This window comes from Callionymus lyra, chromosome 19 (assembly GCF_982586985.1).
Source record: "Callionymus lyra chromosome 19, fCalLyr1.hap1.1, whole genome shotgun sequence".
In the NCBI taxonomy this organism is placed as follows: domain Eukaryota; kingdom Metazoa; phylum Chordata; class Actinopteri; order Syngnathiformes; family Callionymidae; genus Callionymus; species Callionymus lyra.
In genome coordinates this window covers 20,463,949-20,483,091 of record NC_141836.1, presented here as the reverse complement: position 1 = coordinate 20,483,091, position 19,143 = coordinate 20,463,949, and the positions used below count along the sequence as shown (strand labels likewise).

Below are 19,143 nucleotides of genomic sequence, written 5' to 3'. Positions count from 1 at the left end.
TCAACACTATTATCAATATTTTTATTCAACCCTTTTCAAGATATCCCCGATATCACTCTTATGTTGAGACAAGGGTGAGTTAACCAGCTATGTTGTGTATTTCTCATTTTTAGGTCTGAATGAAAGAGCAGGGTTCATCTGTGTGCCAGCTTGTTTCATTATACTTGCACTGCACAGACTGAGGCACATGGGAAATCTAACAGCAGAAACCATCAATCACTGGCTTCAATGTCTTTGCCTGGCCAGAGTTAGTGTCCCGCTCCCACAGCATCTGCTACAAGGACTAGACGCGCAGGTCCGTGTTATATTTCCTCCCCTTCTGACAGCATTGTTGAACTCCTGGAGAAATAGTGGTGATCCCAGTTTGTAATGTCCTCCTCTGGAGAGTCCAACCATCCTCTCCAGTCAAGTCGTATTGTTGGTTGTCGAGTGGTGTAGACATTTGTTTCGCTGCCGCGTCAGTCAATCCATGACCTGCCGAGTCTGTTTCTTCTAAATCAGTCACCATTTTTAGCTTTTGCTTTGAGAATAGCTTTTAAAAAATAAAATAAAAATACATTCCATGTTCAAATATTTATTTTAATGTCGCCTGTCTCTTGAAGCAAACACACCAAAAATTATTCACCACTTGCCAAATGGGTCAGAAGGAAACTTTCCTTCCTCCTGAGTGCTTTTAATTGCTCTAAGTACACGTGTGCTTTTTTAATAACGCACATTAATTTGAGATAATGAAACAATTCTCCTCGCAGGGATTTGTATTTCAATAAACTTCATTTGTGACTTCATTAGATTAAGCATCAGGATGTAATTAGGAAAATGAGTATTATACTCCAGACTTTTAATACATCACTTCTTGAAAAAGTAGCCGAGTCAATCTCATGGAGCTTCACACTTTATTCAGGCAAGTGTAAAAAGAATTATGTAACCATCAGATAATTAAGCTTTATTTTATAATGCTATGATAAGAATTATATATATTTTACACTTCATATTTTATTTTGCTGCTATGTGTCTGATTGTACAGAAATATTTCTGACGGCTAAACAAGATTTTCAATGTGTTTGAGGTATACCTTGTGTTGTCTCTAGGTCTAGGTAAACAAAATCCACCACTGCATTTTTGTGTGTGCATTTAAATGTAGCGACAGGAAGCCCAGTTGTCTCCGTCTTTATCTTCGTCCGAAAAGACACTAAGAAAATCCAACATGAGGAATTGTTCCGAAAAAACTAAAATAAGTCAATTTTTTAGGTTTTTTAAGTTTGTTTGTAGAAGAATTTGAAAGAATAAGAAGTGATACAGACCGGAAGTACTCCGGGTAAATATCACGTGCACTTCTAGAGCGCATACATTTTACTTTTTACACTGGAGGTGTTTGTGAAATGTACCCATCATTGGCTTAATATAAATAGATGTACATGGTCCCCTAAAAAAGAACAGGTTACTCTTTTTCTGTCAGGTCTTGATGTGTTTCGAAGTTCCTCATGAAACTCTCAGAACTCCCACTGAAACTGTAGATGTTATAGTGTAAAACAAATTCTGGCTAGACCTAAAACAGTCTATTTAATGATTTACGTTGTCTTTAGCATAAATTAGTTTCACTCGATGGCCTCATTATATCTGAGGCTCTTAGGGTTGATGAACGAAGCTTAACTCTCCCCGAGCTCATCTAATACCGGCTTTACATCGACACCGTTGGCTGGCAGACCTCTGCTATACACATTCAATATGACTTGAACGTGGTTGGTGAAACCAGGTGGTACCGGCCCAAAATAGATTGTCTAGTGCGATGCCCTTAGAGGACACAATCTGGTTTAATTTACAGAAAACTGCCGCTTCTATGAAACCAAGCTTGGAATTAAAACGTTAGACGGAATGAACTAGTTAAAAGATAATGGATGGTGTGATCAAGAGAAGACCCTCATGGAGCAGTATCTGCTACAAGTAACTGATAGTATCAGATGCTTGTGCTCTGTTTTTCTCCACATTCATCTTTAATTACAATACAATCCTGATGTTCTCCAAAACATACTTCATGAATAGTTCAATATTTCTATACATTATATTTATTAAAAATTAACACATTCACTTATAATTTCTGATTTAAGTGATAGTTTGTATTAATGGATTATTGTTTTTTTTTTAATTATGATGTTCAAGCAGTTCACCTGGAAGAAATCTGTCTTCAAACAGTTTCCTCTTACCTCGTGTTTTTCTTCCTACCATTTCCTTTATCAGGCTCATGCTGTCACAATCTGAACCTCTGACTGTGCAGGAAATTGATTTCCGAATGGATTTAAACAGGTCGTCATTGCAGAGAGGAATAAAAATCGAATACGAACGCTTACACTCCAATTAGATAGATGTTTTTAAGATTGTACATCGTGTATTTTATTCCAACCTCATTATCCATACCATCATTTACAGACTAGGGTTCTACCAATGTCATTTAGTCTGAAGGGGCAGGAGATAATGGGAATTGAAGGAAAGTATTGACATGGATCATTAGGGAAACTGACCCCAAACTGATAAAGCTTAAATTTCCTCCAGCTCCAGCAGCAATACCTCTTAAGTGACCTGGAGCAAGACGTTAATTTCCCTTCGTGTTCGACGGAGCTCCAAAGCCTGAATAAAAAAAGGAATAATAAAAGTCTCCTTGGGGGATCAATTTCTGCTTCAAATAGTCGACCAGCTGAGCAAGAACTTATCTCCATTTTTTCAATATCCATGCAGATGCCCGAGTCATATTTATTGGACAAATGATCACCTGCGGCTGGCAACGCGACACCAGTGTCCTCGAGGTACAAGACAGTTTAAGCAAACCATTGACTGAATAAATCAGAGCACTGTGTTTTATTAATGTAAAAAAAATAGTCTTTTTAAGTTGACATCTTAAAGGTCAAGTAATGTCAAAACCCAACTTGTCAGATGTTTCAAATGTTGAAGGCTTTCTCTCCGAGATACAGTAAGTCTCTCATCATGACGCTGTTATGAAGTTATTACTTTATAAAGTTTCCCTCGTCTGAAATCTGGGCGATTGAGAGGTTACTAGAGTGGAGTCCATTATGATGTAATATTGGTCTTCACTCCTTCTCCAGCCAGCTGGAATCACACCCGATTTGTTTATACAACGAGTCCCCTGAAGGTGGAGACTTCTGGGATTGATGACGCGGCTACAAACCTTGACACTTGTAATTTATATTCAAAGCAACCGAACTAAACAGAAGAAATTAATCTTGTCTTAGAAGAAAGATAGAATAAAAGTGTATAATCATTCAAACAAAGTCGAAGCTTGAGTTTGGGATGAAATATCGCTTTAACAGTATATTAATCGTAACTTTTTATTTTTGCATTTTATTATTTAAGTATTCAAGCAGTCAAATTTCTGTTTTTTATTTGTTCAATTAATTAGCATTAAGGTCCAGCATGTGCGTGTCAAGATCGTGGATGTTTTCATAAAGAAAAAAAAAAGGAAACATAGTTATAGGAAGCGACTTCATTGCTTTCTCCGTCATGATCTGTAATTGGTTTCAAATATAGTCATGGGCAACTGCACTGATGGTAATAAAGGAGATGTCTGCATGCTGAGGTGTGAAATTAAACCAGGAAAAAAAAAACTGTGACAGCTTCACTTTATGTCTGTTTCCAAAAATACATGCATTTTAACCAAATCCTCAAACTAAAAACTCCTTTACAAATACATGTTTGGTTGTGGATAGAACCCATTTATTTACTCAAACTTAAAATGTACTTCTAAATACCCTCAACTGGAATAGAAATGCTCTATATTTTATCCATATAACTTCATCAGAACATGGTTGAGATGAGATTCTGGCTATACAGTCATAGAGCATATGTTGTGATAAAAAACTTTTGTGGACCATGTAATTTTGGTGTATTGGTTCTGAACTAATGAAGGATGCCAAGATTAAAGATTGAAACGCTCAGGAATTTTGAGAACAATTGAAAAGAACAGGTAAACAATTATGATAGATACTTTGTTGATCCATGCATGATAAATGCATGGAAAAACAATCAAATAAATTCAATAAACACAATAAATACAAACAAAAATACATAATTCAAAACTATAAAATGTTAAATTGTAATTAATTAATGGTCGATTAATTGGTTGTTTAAAAAAATGGTGAATCTGATTTTGACATTTGATAAAGAGACTAAAGACTCACACAAACCAAAAACTGTTCTCACGTCACCAATTTACTCGGCAGTTTTCAATAAATAATAGCCCTTTTTTTCCGGGAATATAACTTTATTGACACGATAAAGTCCTGGAAAGAGATTTTCATGAAGCTCCAGCTGATTTGATCAGACTTCTATTAGTGAAAAAATGAACCAACACGCCTTTTCTTCTTCATAAGGTCTGAAAGGAAAGAAAAATGTGGCTTGCCGCTCTGATTGCAAGGTTGAACAGAAAGAAACGATGCCATCGTAGACAAACATGAAGCAATCACTGTGTTTTCTGCTGCACAGCACCAGAAGATAAAGTGCGCTGGTTGATAAGTTGCATGTTATAAGCAGTGGATAAGTTATCTGCTCAAGCTTGTATTGATGTTGCCTCCGTAGAGCAGAGCAGGAATTGTAGTTTCCCTGTCTTGCACGGACCTGATGGATTAACAGAAGGTATTTGTTGGCACTGTTATTTTCTCAAACCAAGTGACAACTGGATTTTCTATTGCATCTGTCAGCAACTTTGCTGTTATATTTGTAAGCTTTTCACGGAAATAGACGCATTATCCTCATCCCCCTCAGCTGAAGTGGCTGATTGACAGAAACGCTGATGGAAATGTGAAAAATAAAGTCGTAAAAAATTGAAACCAGATATTTCACATTCGAGCCACGAGCTTGTATCGGGGCTGGAGTATGTGTGCGACCGTGATGAACGTGACTGACCATGAAGCTCAAAAACAAAGCGATTATTTCAGCTTGGTGGCATGTGCAGAAATTATTGTTTGTGTCGGAAAAAAGGCTCTAATCCAACACTGTCACGGCAGTTGTGAAGTTCTGAACCGTAACGTCAAAGTTGAGTGTTTCGCTGAGCTTGATTATTTTTAGAGTCCGTGGTTTGTTTTGACGAATGCCTTTTTTTTTTAGTTGTTGAAGCAGAAAGTTGAACCGGTTCACTCTTAACAACACCCTTTGGGCAGGAACACACAACAAAATGCATTAGTTGTTATGTCAACTAAGTCTACGCTTAAATAATATACATGGTAATTTCAGTATTTTTGACGTTAAGCATTTCATACACAAATAACTAGACAATCTGAAGTTGCTTTAATCTCCAGATATCAGTATCGTAAGATATTATTATTTTACGATCTTTGGGTTTCATATTTTGTAATATTCATAAAGAGAGGTATGTCAAGATAGTCACATCGACGGACCAGTTTCGTACACTAAGCAAGCAGTTAATTTTAATGAACTTTTTCATTGAGTCTTTTTCCAAGTTATGTAAGTAAGTAAGTAAGTAATTTGTATTTATAGAGTGCTTTTCCAGACCAGGGTCACAAAGCGCTTAAACAATCAAAACAATACTCAATAAAATATATACTTTAAAAGTCAAGATAATACTAAGAACAACAAAGGAGTTCCAGAAAATCAAGGAAAAGCCTGAACAAATTAAAATGTCTTAAGATAATGAGTCAGCATGTGGTTTATGTGCGTAACTGTAGTCAAGCTAATAGATGGATTCTTTCATTGTTGAGTGTATTAGCATTGACAGAGGGACCAGTCCTCTAGCGAGAGTAGCGAGGAAAAGTTCTGCCCACATAATTACTCCCACATACTGGCGAAAAAATTAGTATTGCTGTTTAAGTAAACAAGGTTGACTAGTGAATGTACAAAATGTGTGCAGGATTCCACAAAAGTCTGATAAGACACTAGCAGTCCATGGTGTTGGTGAGTACTTGGACTATGCGCATGATTATTAGATTATTAAATCTATAGATACGATCTTTAGATATGAGTTTCTTGTGATATCAGTATCTCGAGATACTGAAAGATTGAGATTTTGTAATCAAAGGTTAAGAACCAATGGCGTATATGTCACCTCTGGGTTTCCATACAATTGAGCTTAAAATTGAATAGTCACTCATTTGCTACTCACACTCAAGTCGACTAAGGGTTGGGATTATTTTTATTATAGATATTAGTATTCTGTTCCTTTTTAGAGTTATAGGCAAAAATGTAAGTGAGTTTTAATGTAGCGACTGGAGCTCAGTTGCCTTCATCTTCATCCAAAAATACTTACTTAAAAACATCCAAATACTTCTGCTGTGCTGGTCTGTAACGTCCATGTTGTATTGAAGCCTCAATAAAGAGGAATTGTTCCGGAAAAACTCAAATAGGTCTATATTTTAAGATCGTTTGTAGCAGAAGTTTGAAAATTAACAAATAAATCTATACCGGAATTATCCTGGGTAATCACCACTAACGCTTCCAGTCTACTTTCTAAACTGGATAAACACTTCTGGTACAAATCGCTTGTTATTGTTGGAACTACAAATGAGCTAGAAATATAGTCTTGTTTACATTTTCAAATGGATATAAGTATTTGCTTATAACTATGTAGATAATAATGAGTTTGAATTTTGGGTGAACTAAGCCGTTTAGAAAAAAATGAATTCAAGAAAAATAAAAAGAGTTGGTAAGACATCTACTAGAAAATTGTTAAAAATGTGAATGCTTTACATTTATATTACCCCTTAACTGTTGCATATGTTCTGAATAGTATTTATTTCACCAAAACATGCCACTGAAAATGGGGCTCTGCTCCCTGTAGAAAAAAAACTATTTTGAAGATGGAGCTTCTCTCTACACTTTTTCTTTTAAAACATTGCCATATATGGTTTTTACATTTTCATCTACAAAACATTTAATAACAAAACTTATAAACAATTTAAGGGGTTCTCATCATCATTTAGGGGCGTTTCAGCACCTTTAAACAGAAGAAATTCCATTGAATTAAACAAAAAAAAGATGGTAGCGTCAAAAATATTTCAGTAATTTAACTTAGCATCAATGATTCCATTTAACTATGTTGTGCTGAGTTAGGGAGGCTGCTTAGATGGTTTAAACACATGCATACAAGAGGCAGCAGACATGCTGATTGAAGAAGAAAAGTGATGTTTGATTCAACACCGTGGCCACAGGCCTCATCTGCATCTCGAACACTTCCAGCCTCGGCTGATGAGATGATAATTTTGCTAAGCATTTCCTTTCAGAATAACTTTGCACAAATTGCTTTTTCACACTGCACATTTTTAAACAATGTGTCGTCTCATTTACCCATTCAACGGCATCATGATCACCTTCCTCTGATATTTTGAATTCAATCAGTATAAATTACTTAAGTTCTTTTTTCTTCTTGTCAAAGTTCTCCCAGTTGTGATGGAAATGAGTCAATTTACTCATAGTGATTTATATACCATGGATTTTAAACACACTACCTGTCATTATTAACTGAAAAAGTCTTACTACAAGTGTCATGACTGTAAATTCTAAATAATAAATGGTAGGCAGGGAGACACTGTGTCAGTTTCGTCTCTCCGTAGACATCTTCACGATAATCTGTCACTCAACATTGGCAGCTACGGGACTTGATGGAGATAAATTGAGGATGTTTGACAGTTTTGTTCCGTCACTTCAATCCTTCATTGATTTTAAGACAGTGAGTAAGCTAGAAAGTATACATATTCTTTTATAAAGGACTAGCTGATACCCCTGGTGTTGTCCAGGTGCGCATGTTTGCTTTAGTAAGAGTCTGAAGAAAAGTGTGAAAGTACATAAATGAAAAGGAAAAATTAATTAATGAAGAAATAATGAGATTAAAAATGAATTTGAAAACCAAATAACCAAAAAAACTTTAAATAAAGATGGGGAGAACAGAAGATAATTCAAATCAACTTGTTTAATATGGTTTTTTTTAATTTAATTTAAATTTCATTGGTATTGGACTTGCTCACATTTCCAGAGGGGTTTTCTGCCCCCGTTGTGCCCCTTTTCTCTGAACCTGATGGAGTTCACCTCGCCCTAAAACCTTCACAGAGAGGTGTCTACAATTTCATTTTCAAGATATTTTGGAAAAGAATTTGGTTGAGCATTTTGAAAGTATTTTTATTTTAATGTAGATTTGAAGTATCAGCTTGTCCTCTGGATGACACTTAAATAATTTGTTGTAAATAATTACATGTATTCAAGACATCTTGCAAAAATCCGTAGGAAATCCCTGTGAAGCACCAAATAGTGCCTGGAGCACGAGGAAAAGAACATTGATTGTGTTGCACGTTGATTAATCCCACAGCAAACAAAGAGCCGGGACAAATCGGCTTCACCATCAAATTGTCCAACGCCTGCATTGTAACCAGGAACGTAAGGTCAATGAGAATCCCAATGATTCTTCCTGACATTTCCGTTGTGACAAAAGGTGTGTTATATAACCATCGTTTTAAGCATTTGCATAATATCCCCGGGTGCCATCTTTGCCCTTCTAATCTCTAACTGTCACATAAGGAAATCTGAGTAATTGCTCTTTCAAACATTTTCAAACGCGTATACATATGATTTTATAATCTTAAAAACTATCACTGATTATTTTAAACATATATTTTGAGTCATCATAATGTTTGCCTGACTCTGAGCATTTTGTAATTTATTTTTTTTACATCAAAAAAAAAAAAGTGTTATGAGCAAACAACTGTTACAGCTGTGAAATGAGTACATTGGGATGCTGAAGAAAAACGGCAATAGCATTGAATCGTTTGTCTGAGTAACAGGCCAATGTACCTTCTGACATGTTCCATATAACAGAGGTCAAACTGGATGAATGACATTTGTTGACTTGGATAAAAAAAAGTGACCTCCGTCTTTTCTGCACCTTTTGTCAGATAAAGCTTACTCTTCTCTGAGCCTCATTCAACAAACCTGGCCTCTTTACCTTTTCCCCGCCAACGCTTCAAGTTTCGTCTAGATTTACTTGAGTGGAACAAACTGTACATGTGTCAAGTGTTGTTCTGTTGATTATATATTCTTTCGAGCTGCATTTGGTGCACATTTGTCACAACAATCAACCACCCCAACATCACCGTGAACTTTATTCTTAATTTCACGTTCAGCTGTACGTCAACATTCTCCTTTCTCAATCATCCATATTTAACAACATCCCATTCTTTCAATAAAATACACTCTGGAAACACTTACGACTGCGCCGCTACTACTTGCAGTCTTTATATATTTGTGGAACACCCAAAGATATTCGGAAACATTCATAATCATCACCTGTAATGTCGCAATCTCATGAAATTTGACAATTTTCTTCTCAACACCTGATGATTTCTCGTGGCACTGTTGATGGCAATCACTGGCTTAGTAAATTGCAAGATTACCAGTTTCCAAGTTGATCCACCTTCTTGAGCCCTGACACAACCACTTCCGCCGGGGTTCTACCTTTGTGTATTTGCACATTAAGCTCTACTTTCGGTGGTTCAGCTCTCTGTCAAACTGTTTCAAAAGTTTAAAGACAGCTTGATAAAAGAATTACAGAAGTAAGAGAACACACAACATTTATCAAAAGAATATCCTACTGTTTTTGTTCAAGGTGACACTTCCTTGCTGTGCAGAGTTTGGCTCTCGTATAGTGGAAACATACACTAATAAGACTCAAACAGACGAATAAAGAGAGAAACACACCGAGGGAGCAGACTTCTAGATCAAGGACAAGAATTCTCTTATAATGTGCCATGCTGACAAACTGTTTTATCCAGCTCCAGTCATCATCTACTATAAGGACCATCAAGACTTCGTCCAGTGGGAGGACTTGATTTATATCAAGGGAGACGAAAAGTACTCGAATTATGATCATAAAACAATAAAGGAATAAGTCAGAGATAAGATCAACTAACATGACGACTGTAAGTGTTTTCAATCCAAAAGGAAAATGACTGATGTCCTTGGCTAGGGTCAGTGTAATTAGTCAGGGTCACTAATGAGAAATATACAACATTACAAAATAAAGATTTAACTGGATGACTATTATGCTACTCTGAGATTATAAGAGCGGTTTTCATCCTTGTGCCTTATTCAAGGTCCTCAAACCAATGATTCACTTCCATGTTTAGTGGTATATATATATTTTTTAAATATATAGATATAAAAACTGTGAAAATAGTATGTAATTCTTTATTATCATTAAACTGTGTGGCCTTTATCAAGGACAATCCTATTTTAAAAAGCCAAAGCAGTAACCGTTATTACCAAATTACATTAAATCCAGCCGAAATACCTCACGCGTCCCCAGTATAAAAATACATTTTGAGTTGACATGACGCAAAAAAAGAGACAGAGGAGGTGGAAATAAGAGACAAAAATGATGGTGTATTATAAGTCTTGGCTCACTTTGGAGTGATATAATGTTAACCATCTTTATATGGTGTGTATAGATTATAGATTAAATTGAAATTAGATGCATGTCATTTTTCAACCGTCCTATGTTTGGTCAAAGTCCTTGACCTAATGGAGTTGACCCTCCCCCCTAAAACCTTTATTGATAGGTCAGTTGACTAGATGCTAATTAACAAGAGTATAATACATTTTGTTGTTTGTTTTTATAAGCTACAAAACCAATAAAAAAAATCAAAAAGTAATTTAATTTAAAATGTTGTATTGCCCTTTGCATGGACTTAAAAGGTTGCTAGGGTCATTTTTCGGGCCAAACTCAGATGAAGGCGAAAAAAGTCTTGGGACTTTTAAAAGGCTCTAACTTGTGTAATATTTTAGCATCAGAGCTCTTGTTTTAGTTTCAAATTATCCTTAAAATGAGACAAAGAACCTACAGCCTATTCACCAATATTAAGGTAGTAGTTGGCGCACAACCGTTTTCGGCCTTAGCAGACAAATACAGCCAAAAACAGAAGTGCAGGTCATTTAATGGTCAAAGAGCTCTGCAGGACTCCTGTAGCAGCATGAGAGAGTAACCAAGCTGACCCAATCTGTTCCTTTTTTAGAGCTATAGGCAAAATGTAGGTTAATTTTAATGTAGCAACTGGAGCTTACCCCGTCTTCATCTTCGACCAAAATGACACACTTAAAAACATCCTAATACCTCAGTTGTGCTCGTCTGTAATGTCATTACAGAATGACAAAAACTGTAAATTAAACAAGTCTATATTTTAAATTGATTTAAGTGGACGCTGCTGAGCCATCAAGCTTAAAATATAGACTTATTGAAGTTTGTCAGAACATTTCCTCTTGTTGAGGCTTTAATACAAGATGTTACAGACACCACAGAGGTATTTGGATGTTTTTAAGTGAGTCATGTTGGACAAAGATGAAGACGAAGACAACTCGCTTCATTAAAATGAACAAACATTTTTTCCTATAACTCTAAAAAGAAGAGCTTAATGCTAACCCTTAGTCAACATAGTTGAAAGTAGAAACACTTGTAGTTATCCGTGATTGATTTCCCAGGTTTCACAGCCATAGAGAAGGACAGATTTTACGTTTCTATTAAATAATAATAATACATTTTTGTGTTTCTGGAGAGTTGGGAAGAGAGCCATACAGATGAGTGTTCTGAAAGCATGTCTTGCTTTGCTGTGCTGAAGATACTTCCCAGGTAGACAAACTCAACCACATCTTCCAGGGATTGCTCCTCAATTGTGATTGGTAGATGGGATTTTGGGTTGAGCCTCATGCCCTTTGTCATCCCAGCGTTTGTACTGAGTCCTAACTGTTTACTAAGTTCATGTAGTTTGAGTTGGTAGTTAGAGATCAGAGCCAGGTCATCTGCAAAATCGAGGTCTTCCAGCTGTTCAAAAGGGTTCCACTGTATTCCTGTCCTTTGACCATCTACTATCATCATGACCCAGGCGATAAGGAAGAGAAGGGGTGACAGTAGGCAACCTTGGCATACTCCTGTTTTTATGTGGAGGGTGTCCGAGAGCTTACCATTTCCAATGACTTGACCTTTGACTCAATCATACATGCATTTGATGATGTTTTATTGGTATTCCATAGTGTCGAAGCCATAGGATGTTTCTGTCCAGACTGTCAAAAGCCTTTTCGAAGACGACAAAGTTTATGAACTGATGCAATATTGTCTGTACAGGAGTTGTTTTTAGTAGTTAAGGATTTTGTACGTAGAAACTCTCCTTTTCTTCATAACTGCAGTGTTGGTGGGAGCGTAGCATTGGATAATAGTGATGTTGCGTCCTTTTGATGTAACTCTGGCTGTGATGATCCGTTTAGAGGTTGGTTCCCATTTGAATAGGCTTTTAGCTGCACCTTTTGAAAGGAGTAGTCCTACTCTGTGTGTGTAGGTCTTCTTCTTTGGGGTTGCCAGAGTAGAGAAAGGTTTCTCCAGTGGCAGTTGTTATACTTGAAAGGTATTCCATCGGCTCTCACATACCCCAACAATGCATATGTTGTAACGCTGCATTTCCTGCATGTCAGTTGAACCAATTTTCCATTTTGGTGTAGTGTTCTGACATTTCAGTATCCAATTTTAGTTCTTGACTTCAGCTTCAGGGCCCAGAGCTTAATCTAATGCAAATCCAGAGTTCAGAAAAGACTCTTAGGGACGTTAATGAGACCTTCAAGATACATCTAAAGGATCTGTTACTTCAGTACCAGTGTTGGGCAAGTAACTTTAAAATAGTGACATAGCTACAGTTTCAAAAGTAACTCAGTTACTTTGAGTAAATTAAGAGAGGGAGAAAGGCAAATTTGCACGAAACTGCCGAGTCGAGGATCGAGAATATTGTTGGAGTCATGCACTCTTGAAACTAGGCTACATGAGCTGGTGAAATATGCCTGGTATATTGTAATGTCAACTAAAGAATTTCAACTAATCGTGGCCACAAATTAATTGGCTCTGTGATGAATATACCAGCCCCTTAATAAACTAACCTAGTTAGTGTAACACATTAATAAAGTATTACTCCCAACACTGTTCATTACTTTTGACTGCTGCTTCCAAAAATACAGAAAAATGTTGACGCTATTGGATTTTATTTCCCCCCACAGTTCATCCTTCCCTTCAGCAAACACGCAAGACTTTAGTTTTACTTCAGGTTTGGGCTACTTGGAAAAAATAAGAGTCTGTATTTTTGATTCTGCTAATACCGGAGTGACAGTTCAAAGAGAGTCCACGGCATGTCGTCATGATTGTACTTGGATGTCAATATGACAATCTGACTGTTTTCCCATGGATTTTCTTTGTTGCTTGATATCAAAACTAATCATCATTTTAATTTGTGTCGCTATTGACACGAGTGACGAAAACCTTTTAGATTCCCGCTACAGTTCATACCATTGACGAAATTAAAGCAATACTGAAGGCAGGTAACCTCATACTGTCTATACTTGTGTTGTACGTCGACCTCAAGACAAATTATTGTCACGCATGACAAGGACGTTGGTACAACTCTCCACAGTCTACTACACAAAGCCTAATTGACAAAGCAGAATATGGTCAAAATCTACTAAAATATTAATGTCCTTCAACTCCAGCAAGTTTATGCGAAAGTTATGCAGATGGTTTTCTAGGAAAATATTGTTTGGTCCTCAACACTCTCTGGTTTTAGTAGTGTTTTGTAGGTAACTGTCTTTCTTCCGGAGATTCTCTTGTCTTGTTAGTGTTTTTATCTGAGCTGGTGCGGTCTTTATTAGAGATCTAGTCGTTACAATTACAGTTGTTAAACTTGAAAAAGAACTACTCAAAGTACTTAAATCATTAACATGAAGAAGGCTAGATGAGGGCATGTCTCTTTTTAATCCACACACCTTGGGAATTGTGTGTGCTTCCAAAAATGTTAAATTCTTTAGAACTCACCGTCCTCCCGAGACTTCTGAATGAAAGCGTCGACGCCACTTTCTCCATAATTCCCCTCTGAAGCCACAGTGGAGACGTAGTTCCAGCGCATTGCTTTGACGATGTCCACCATGGCCTGGGCCTGATAGGTGTCGGGGGGAACCACTCGAGAAAAGAAGTCGTAGCGGGTGTTGTCGCTGAGCTCTGGAGCTGTAGAGGCGTAGCTCACCTGGGGGATCTGAAAGTGAAAGCGGATTAAACCGTTAAACTTCTAAAAGTGAACATCACCTTCACAGCAATGCTGCATGGAGAGTTCGGTTCATTGTCTTCTGGATCCTGGCCTGTTTTTCCAAGTAGACCTGATTGGTTTGGCATCACAAGCAAGTCCTGGTCCAGGAGTTGTAATAAAACCTGACACGTTCGGTTACCAGTTCGACAGTTATCAAGTTGATCTTCAGAACTGCTGTATTTAGGAATTTCACATTTCGACACTGATCTCTCACACTAACATGGACAAGTAATGTACCCACTTTCTAGTGGATAACAGTTGCACTTGGGACACACAATTAATTCAAGTTTATTCACATTGTAAGTAAGTAAGTAAGTAAGTAATATTTATTTATATAGCGCTTTTCGAGACCAGGGTCACAAAGCGCTTAAACAATCAAAACAATACTCAAAAAAGTATGTGTGTATGTTCTACATAATGCTTGGGTGAATACTTTCCTTATATTTGTATAAATATTGTCATTAACCCCCTAAAAAATAGGTTTAGATAGATAATAGATTTTATTGATCCCTCTGGAGATCTCTTTTTTGGGAAATTGTTTTTTCCAGCAAACAGCAACACAATCTAAATCTAAAGACAAAGAACTCAGAATTATACAATCTAATAGCACGAGGAATGAATGAGTCCCTGAGTCTATTAGTGTTGAATCTGGGAAGGTAATGACATCAAGACTTTTCTAGTCCTTCGACCATTCCTGTTCCTTTATATTTAACCTTACATTGGAAAATGAACTCATAAATACAATCCAGGGGGCGTCTGTTGCCGCTAACGGTCGCACGGAGGTTGTTGGTTCACTTCCAGCTGCAGACTGGAGACCTGTTAAGGGTGTCCCTAGCCTCTTGCCTCAAGTAGCTGATAAGTGAATCAGTGGTAAAATATGAACAAATTAATGAATCCAATCCAATTTAAAAACTAATTTAGGAATGATCATTAAACCCAACTTGAATCTGAGTGTCATTAACAACCACCATCAGAGAGTTTCCTGTGTTCAAATCTGTTGATGCTGAACCAATGTGCACCGACTGAATGGGAACTGAGCTAGTCAAGAGAGGGTGGAACAATAGATCGACCGGGTGATTGAAACAGTTGACATAAAGCTGGTCGTAGCTGCAGAGATTTTCAAGATTTCCGGTCAACAGAGAAGCAGGTGTGCTAGTGGAGCCATTGTGTGATCAGGGAAGTGGACCAGTTGATCAAACACTTGTATACTTTTTGTGCATACTTTTGATTTAGAGATGTGTTGAATAGACTTTCTTTAAAGTGTGAAAACCAAACCATGGAGATTTGCACATCTTGGTTTGTCCTCGCATGCCTTTCTTATGTAAGCACAAACTCCATGTTTGATTACACCAGTCTTTCTGATCCTGCCTGCGGTGGGAAAATCTTTGTCGCTATATAATCTCAACTTTTGCTTGCTCAAGGTGTTTCATATTTACAGCCTTCAAAGCCCTTGTCATCTCCCGGTTGCTTTTGTTGCCTCACTGAGGAAGAGAAACTGACTGGTATTTGTGACCGAAATACATTTCACAGTTAATGTGTGTGCACACGGTGTGTGGCTTGTTCATGCTTAGATAGCGATGCTGAAGATGGGAGGTGTAAGATTTCACAGTTTCTCTCAAGCAAACACATTTGAAGTGCAAGTGTAGGACCACTTTTTTCTGTGCATCTTAAAGTTCAAAAGCTTGTCTGCCAAAATGACTGTCAACAGACGAATAAGTTAAAAATTATTCAGACAGGAAGACACGAAGCAAATAAATATAAAATTATAAGATACAAATATATTCTGAAAATAAAATAAAATAAAAAAAATTGTGAATTGTGTTGCGGTCAAAATTGTGGACGCGCAAGATACATCAACATACCTGGTACATGTAAATCATTCTTAGGATATTTATGAAATATAATCTTTGCATGTTTGTAATAAAAGAGTGATAGCAGCCTCGTGCTTAATAATGGAATCTCTATAGCAGCTACTTTGTTGCTCTTTGTTTTCCGCCTCACATGCTCCTTAAATTAATACCATATGTCACGACTGTCCTGTCCCACTTTCATGCTACTGTTCTACCTCATCCACTGGCTTCATGAAGCATATCAGCATAATGTCCTCTGTCACCTTGTTTGTTTACACCACACAAAACCATAAACTGCGTTGTGTACACTGACCTCTGACAGATTGCTCTGGTTGTATTCACACACTGAGACAACGCATACCTAGCCTGAGGATCTTATTTCACATGGCTTTGTAAAAAACACTTCAATTCAACTTGCATGATTTGAGCGTTATTTGCAGTATATTTTGATAATATACACAGATTTTTACCAGCTGTCGCCTGCATTTTGCTCTGTACACAGGAGATACAATGGAATTGAAGTAAAAATACACATTAGAAAATAGAAAAAATCATAGTTTAATAATATGCTAAAACAAATAGTGCAAGAACAGCTTATGTTTTAATTGAAAACATGTTCTTTAATTGGTGTCTCCAACACTAAGTACACATTTTCAAGCATATTCCTGTCGTAGAAGCTGTATCGCACACTTGCATCATTAAATATTATACTTTCCGCTACAGAAGAATTCATGGGTGTGTTTGGTGACAGAGGACAAACACAGAGACAGTTAATACAGATTTATCCTCCAAAAATGAAAAGAAAGTACCAAAGTAAGATGTTTACTTACAAACTAATGCTAAAATAATATTCATGTGAATGCTTTTAATTTAATCCTGTGATAGAACAAAGGATGGAGGACTTGACTCTTCATCCAGTTACAATTTGCCATAGAAATGTTCTAAAAACAAATATAAAGTCATTTTATTTCTTCACACTGCTGGTCATGGTCTGATGCACTCACTGTTTTCCCAGCTGCGTGTTGCAATTGTGTGCGTTTGTAGCACAGCATTCAGTTTGTACGCATGACCTCCAGCTGCAGTCTAATGTAAGGATCACATGAAGCCCAAACACAAAATCACTTTTGGATTTAATGACTCGCGATATAGACAGGAAGTTGCTTTGTTAAAGCAATTTTCTTTAAAACGGGCGAAATGTTTGTCCTGCATGTCACAGAAAAGTCGCTTCTGTGTCTGCAAAGCAGTTGAGAGTTTTATTGTCTTGTTGGTCGCCTTAGAGATTCATCAGTACACATCCATGAGCGATCCGTGTTCAGCTTGCGTGTCTGAGTGAAGCTCTTGTAACTTCCATTAACTATTACTGATTTACTTATTTCACATCTCACCATAAGGTGTAATTTCTCCTCTTGTAGTTTGTGTGTTGTTTTACTCATGTGACGACAAGCAATTCGAAAGTGTTAAATGAAGGTGTTAGCAAGGCGTACGCAATCGCTAATTATCATCTTCACATAAGGTTTTTTTTTAATAAATAAACCAGGCCTTCCATTCCCACCTAACCTTGTGCAGATGAGGTTGGTAAAGTTTACAAGTACATCTCAGGAAGTAAGTGTGATTAATTAAAAGGTGCTGACAAATGTCTTTCTTTGGAACTCACCAGAAGAACATTTTAACATTGGTTTTGACTTTATCACATGTACAATAGCATATAATTTGCCGTTGTAGGTACACATTTTGTCCCCCCTACAAATTTAGTCCCCCCACTTCCTACGTGATGACGTCAGACACTTCATATGCGAACGTCTCTTTAAAATATTTTTTATGGGTTAAAGAAACGTCAACAGAACGTTTACATGATACTTTTTACCACACATAAAACATTTATATTGACGAAAAGACGATGTTCTTCAACATAATCACTTTCCGTTCTTTCATTTCCTGGTCTGACGACACACGTGACTTTGAGACCAACGGAAGTGACCGCGCTACATGTGACGATGCCGCTGATTGTACGATGAAATAAAAATCATTTGAGTTCTGAAATAATTCGCTTTTTAAATAAAAAAAATGTTCGAATATTTCCCTTTCAATAACTTGTTTGTAGTTCGGATCATAAACACCTCAGTAATTATTTAGGTTTCCATTTTTTTTAAATCAATTATTAAATGTACATATGCCCACTTATTCTAACATTTTTATTATTTGAAAAGTGAATTATTTCGGAACTCGAATGATTTTTATTTCATTGTACAGTTATGCTTTATTATTAGTGAAACAGCTTCAGCCAATCAGCGGCTTCGTCACATGTAGCGCGGGCACTTCTGTTGGTCTCAAAGTCACGTGTGTTGTCAGACCAGGAAATGAAAGAAAGTGATTATGTTGAAGAACATCGTCTTTTCGTCAATATAAATGTTTTATGTTTTGTGTGGTAAAAAGTATCATGTAAACGTTCTGTTGACGTTTCTTTAACCCATAAAAAATATTTTAAAGAGACGTTCGCATATGCCGCGTGTGACGTCATCACGTAGGAAGTGGGGGGACAAAATTTGTAGGGGGGACAAAATTTGTACCTACACCGTTATGTTTATTTAGCATAGTATTATAAGGGATGTTCCTTTAGCATAGCGTAAGGAGGAATGTGTCTTTGGCATATCGCTAGGAGGAATGTTCCTTTAGCATAGCGCTAGGAGGGATGTTTCTTTGGCATAGCAATAGAAGGGACGTTTCTTTAGCATAGCGTTAGCAGAAATGTTTCTTTAGCATAGTGTTAGGAGGGATGTGTCTTTAGCGTATCGCTAGGAGGAATGTTCTTTTAGCATAGCGCTAGGAGGGATGTTTCTTTAGAATAGCAATAGAAGGGACGTTTCTTTAGCATAGCGTTAGGAGAAATGTGTCTTTAGCGTATCGCTAGGAGGAATGTTCCTTTAGCATAGCGCTAGGAGGGATGTTTCTTTAGCATAGCAAAAGAAGGGACGTTTGATTAGCATAGCGTTAGGAGGAATGTTTCTTTAGCATAGTGTTAGGAGGGACGTTTCTTTAGCATATCGCTAGGAGGAATTCTTTAGCATTTGGCTAGGAGGAATGTTTTTTTTAGAATAGCGTTAGGCGGGATGTTTCTTTAGCATAGCAATAGAATGGATGTTTCTTTAGCATAGCGTTAGGAGGGACGTTTCTTTAGCATA

The 19,143-nt window shown here is 37.0% G+C and overlaps 1 protein-coding gene across 2 annotated transcripts in view; it reads right to left on the bottom strand.

Moving 5' to 3' along the window:
• LOC148059897 (metabotropic glutamate receptor 4-like) overlaps window positions 1-19,143 on the bottom strand; it is an 86,567-nt gene that overhangs the window by 20,147 nt on the left and 47,277 nt on the right. For both annotated transcript variants that reach the window (XM_087780883.1, XM_087780884.1), the window contains exon 2: window positions 13,847-14,063. In XM_087780883.1, the coding sequence (XP_087637009.1) occupies window positions 13,847-14,063 (217 nt within the window). The remainder of the gene's footprint in view (window positions 1-13,846; window positions 14,064-19,143) is intronic.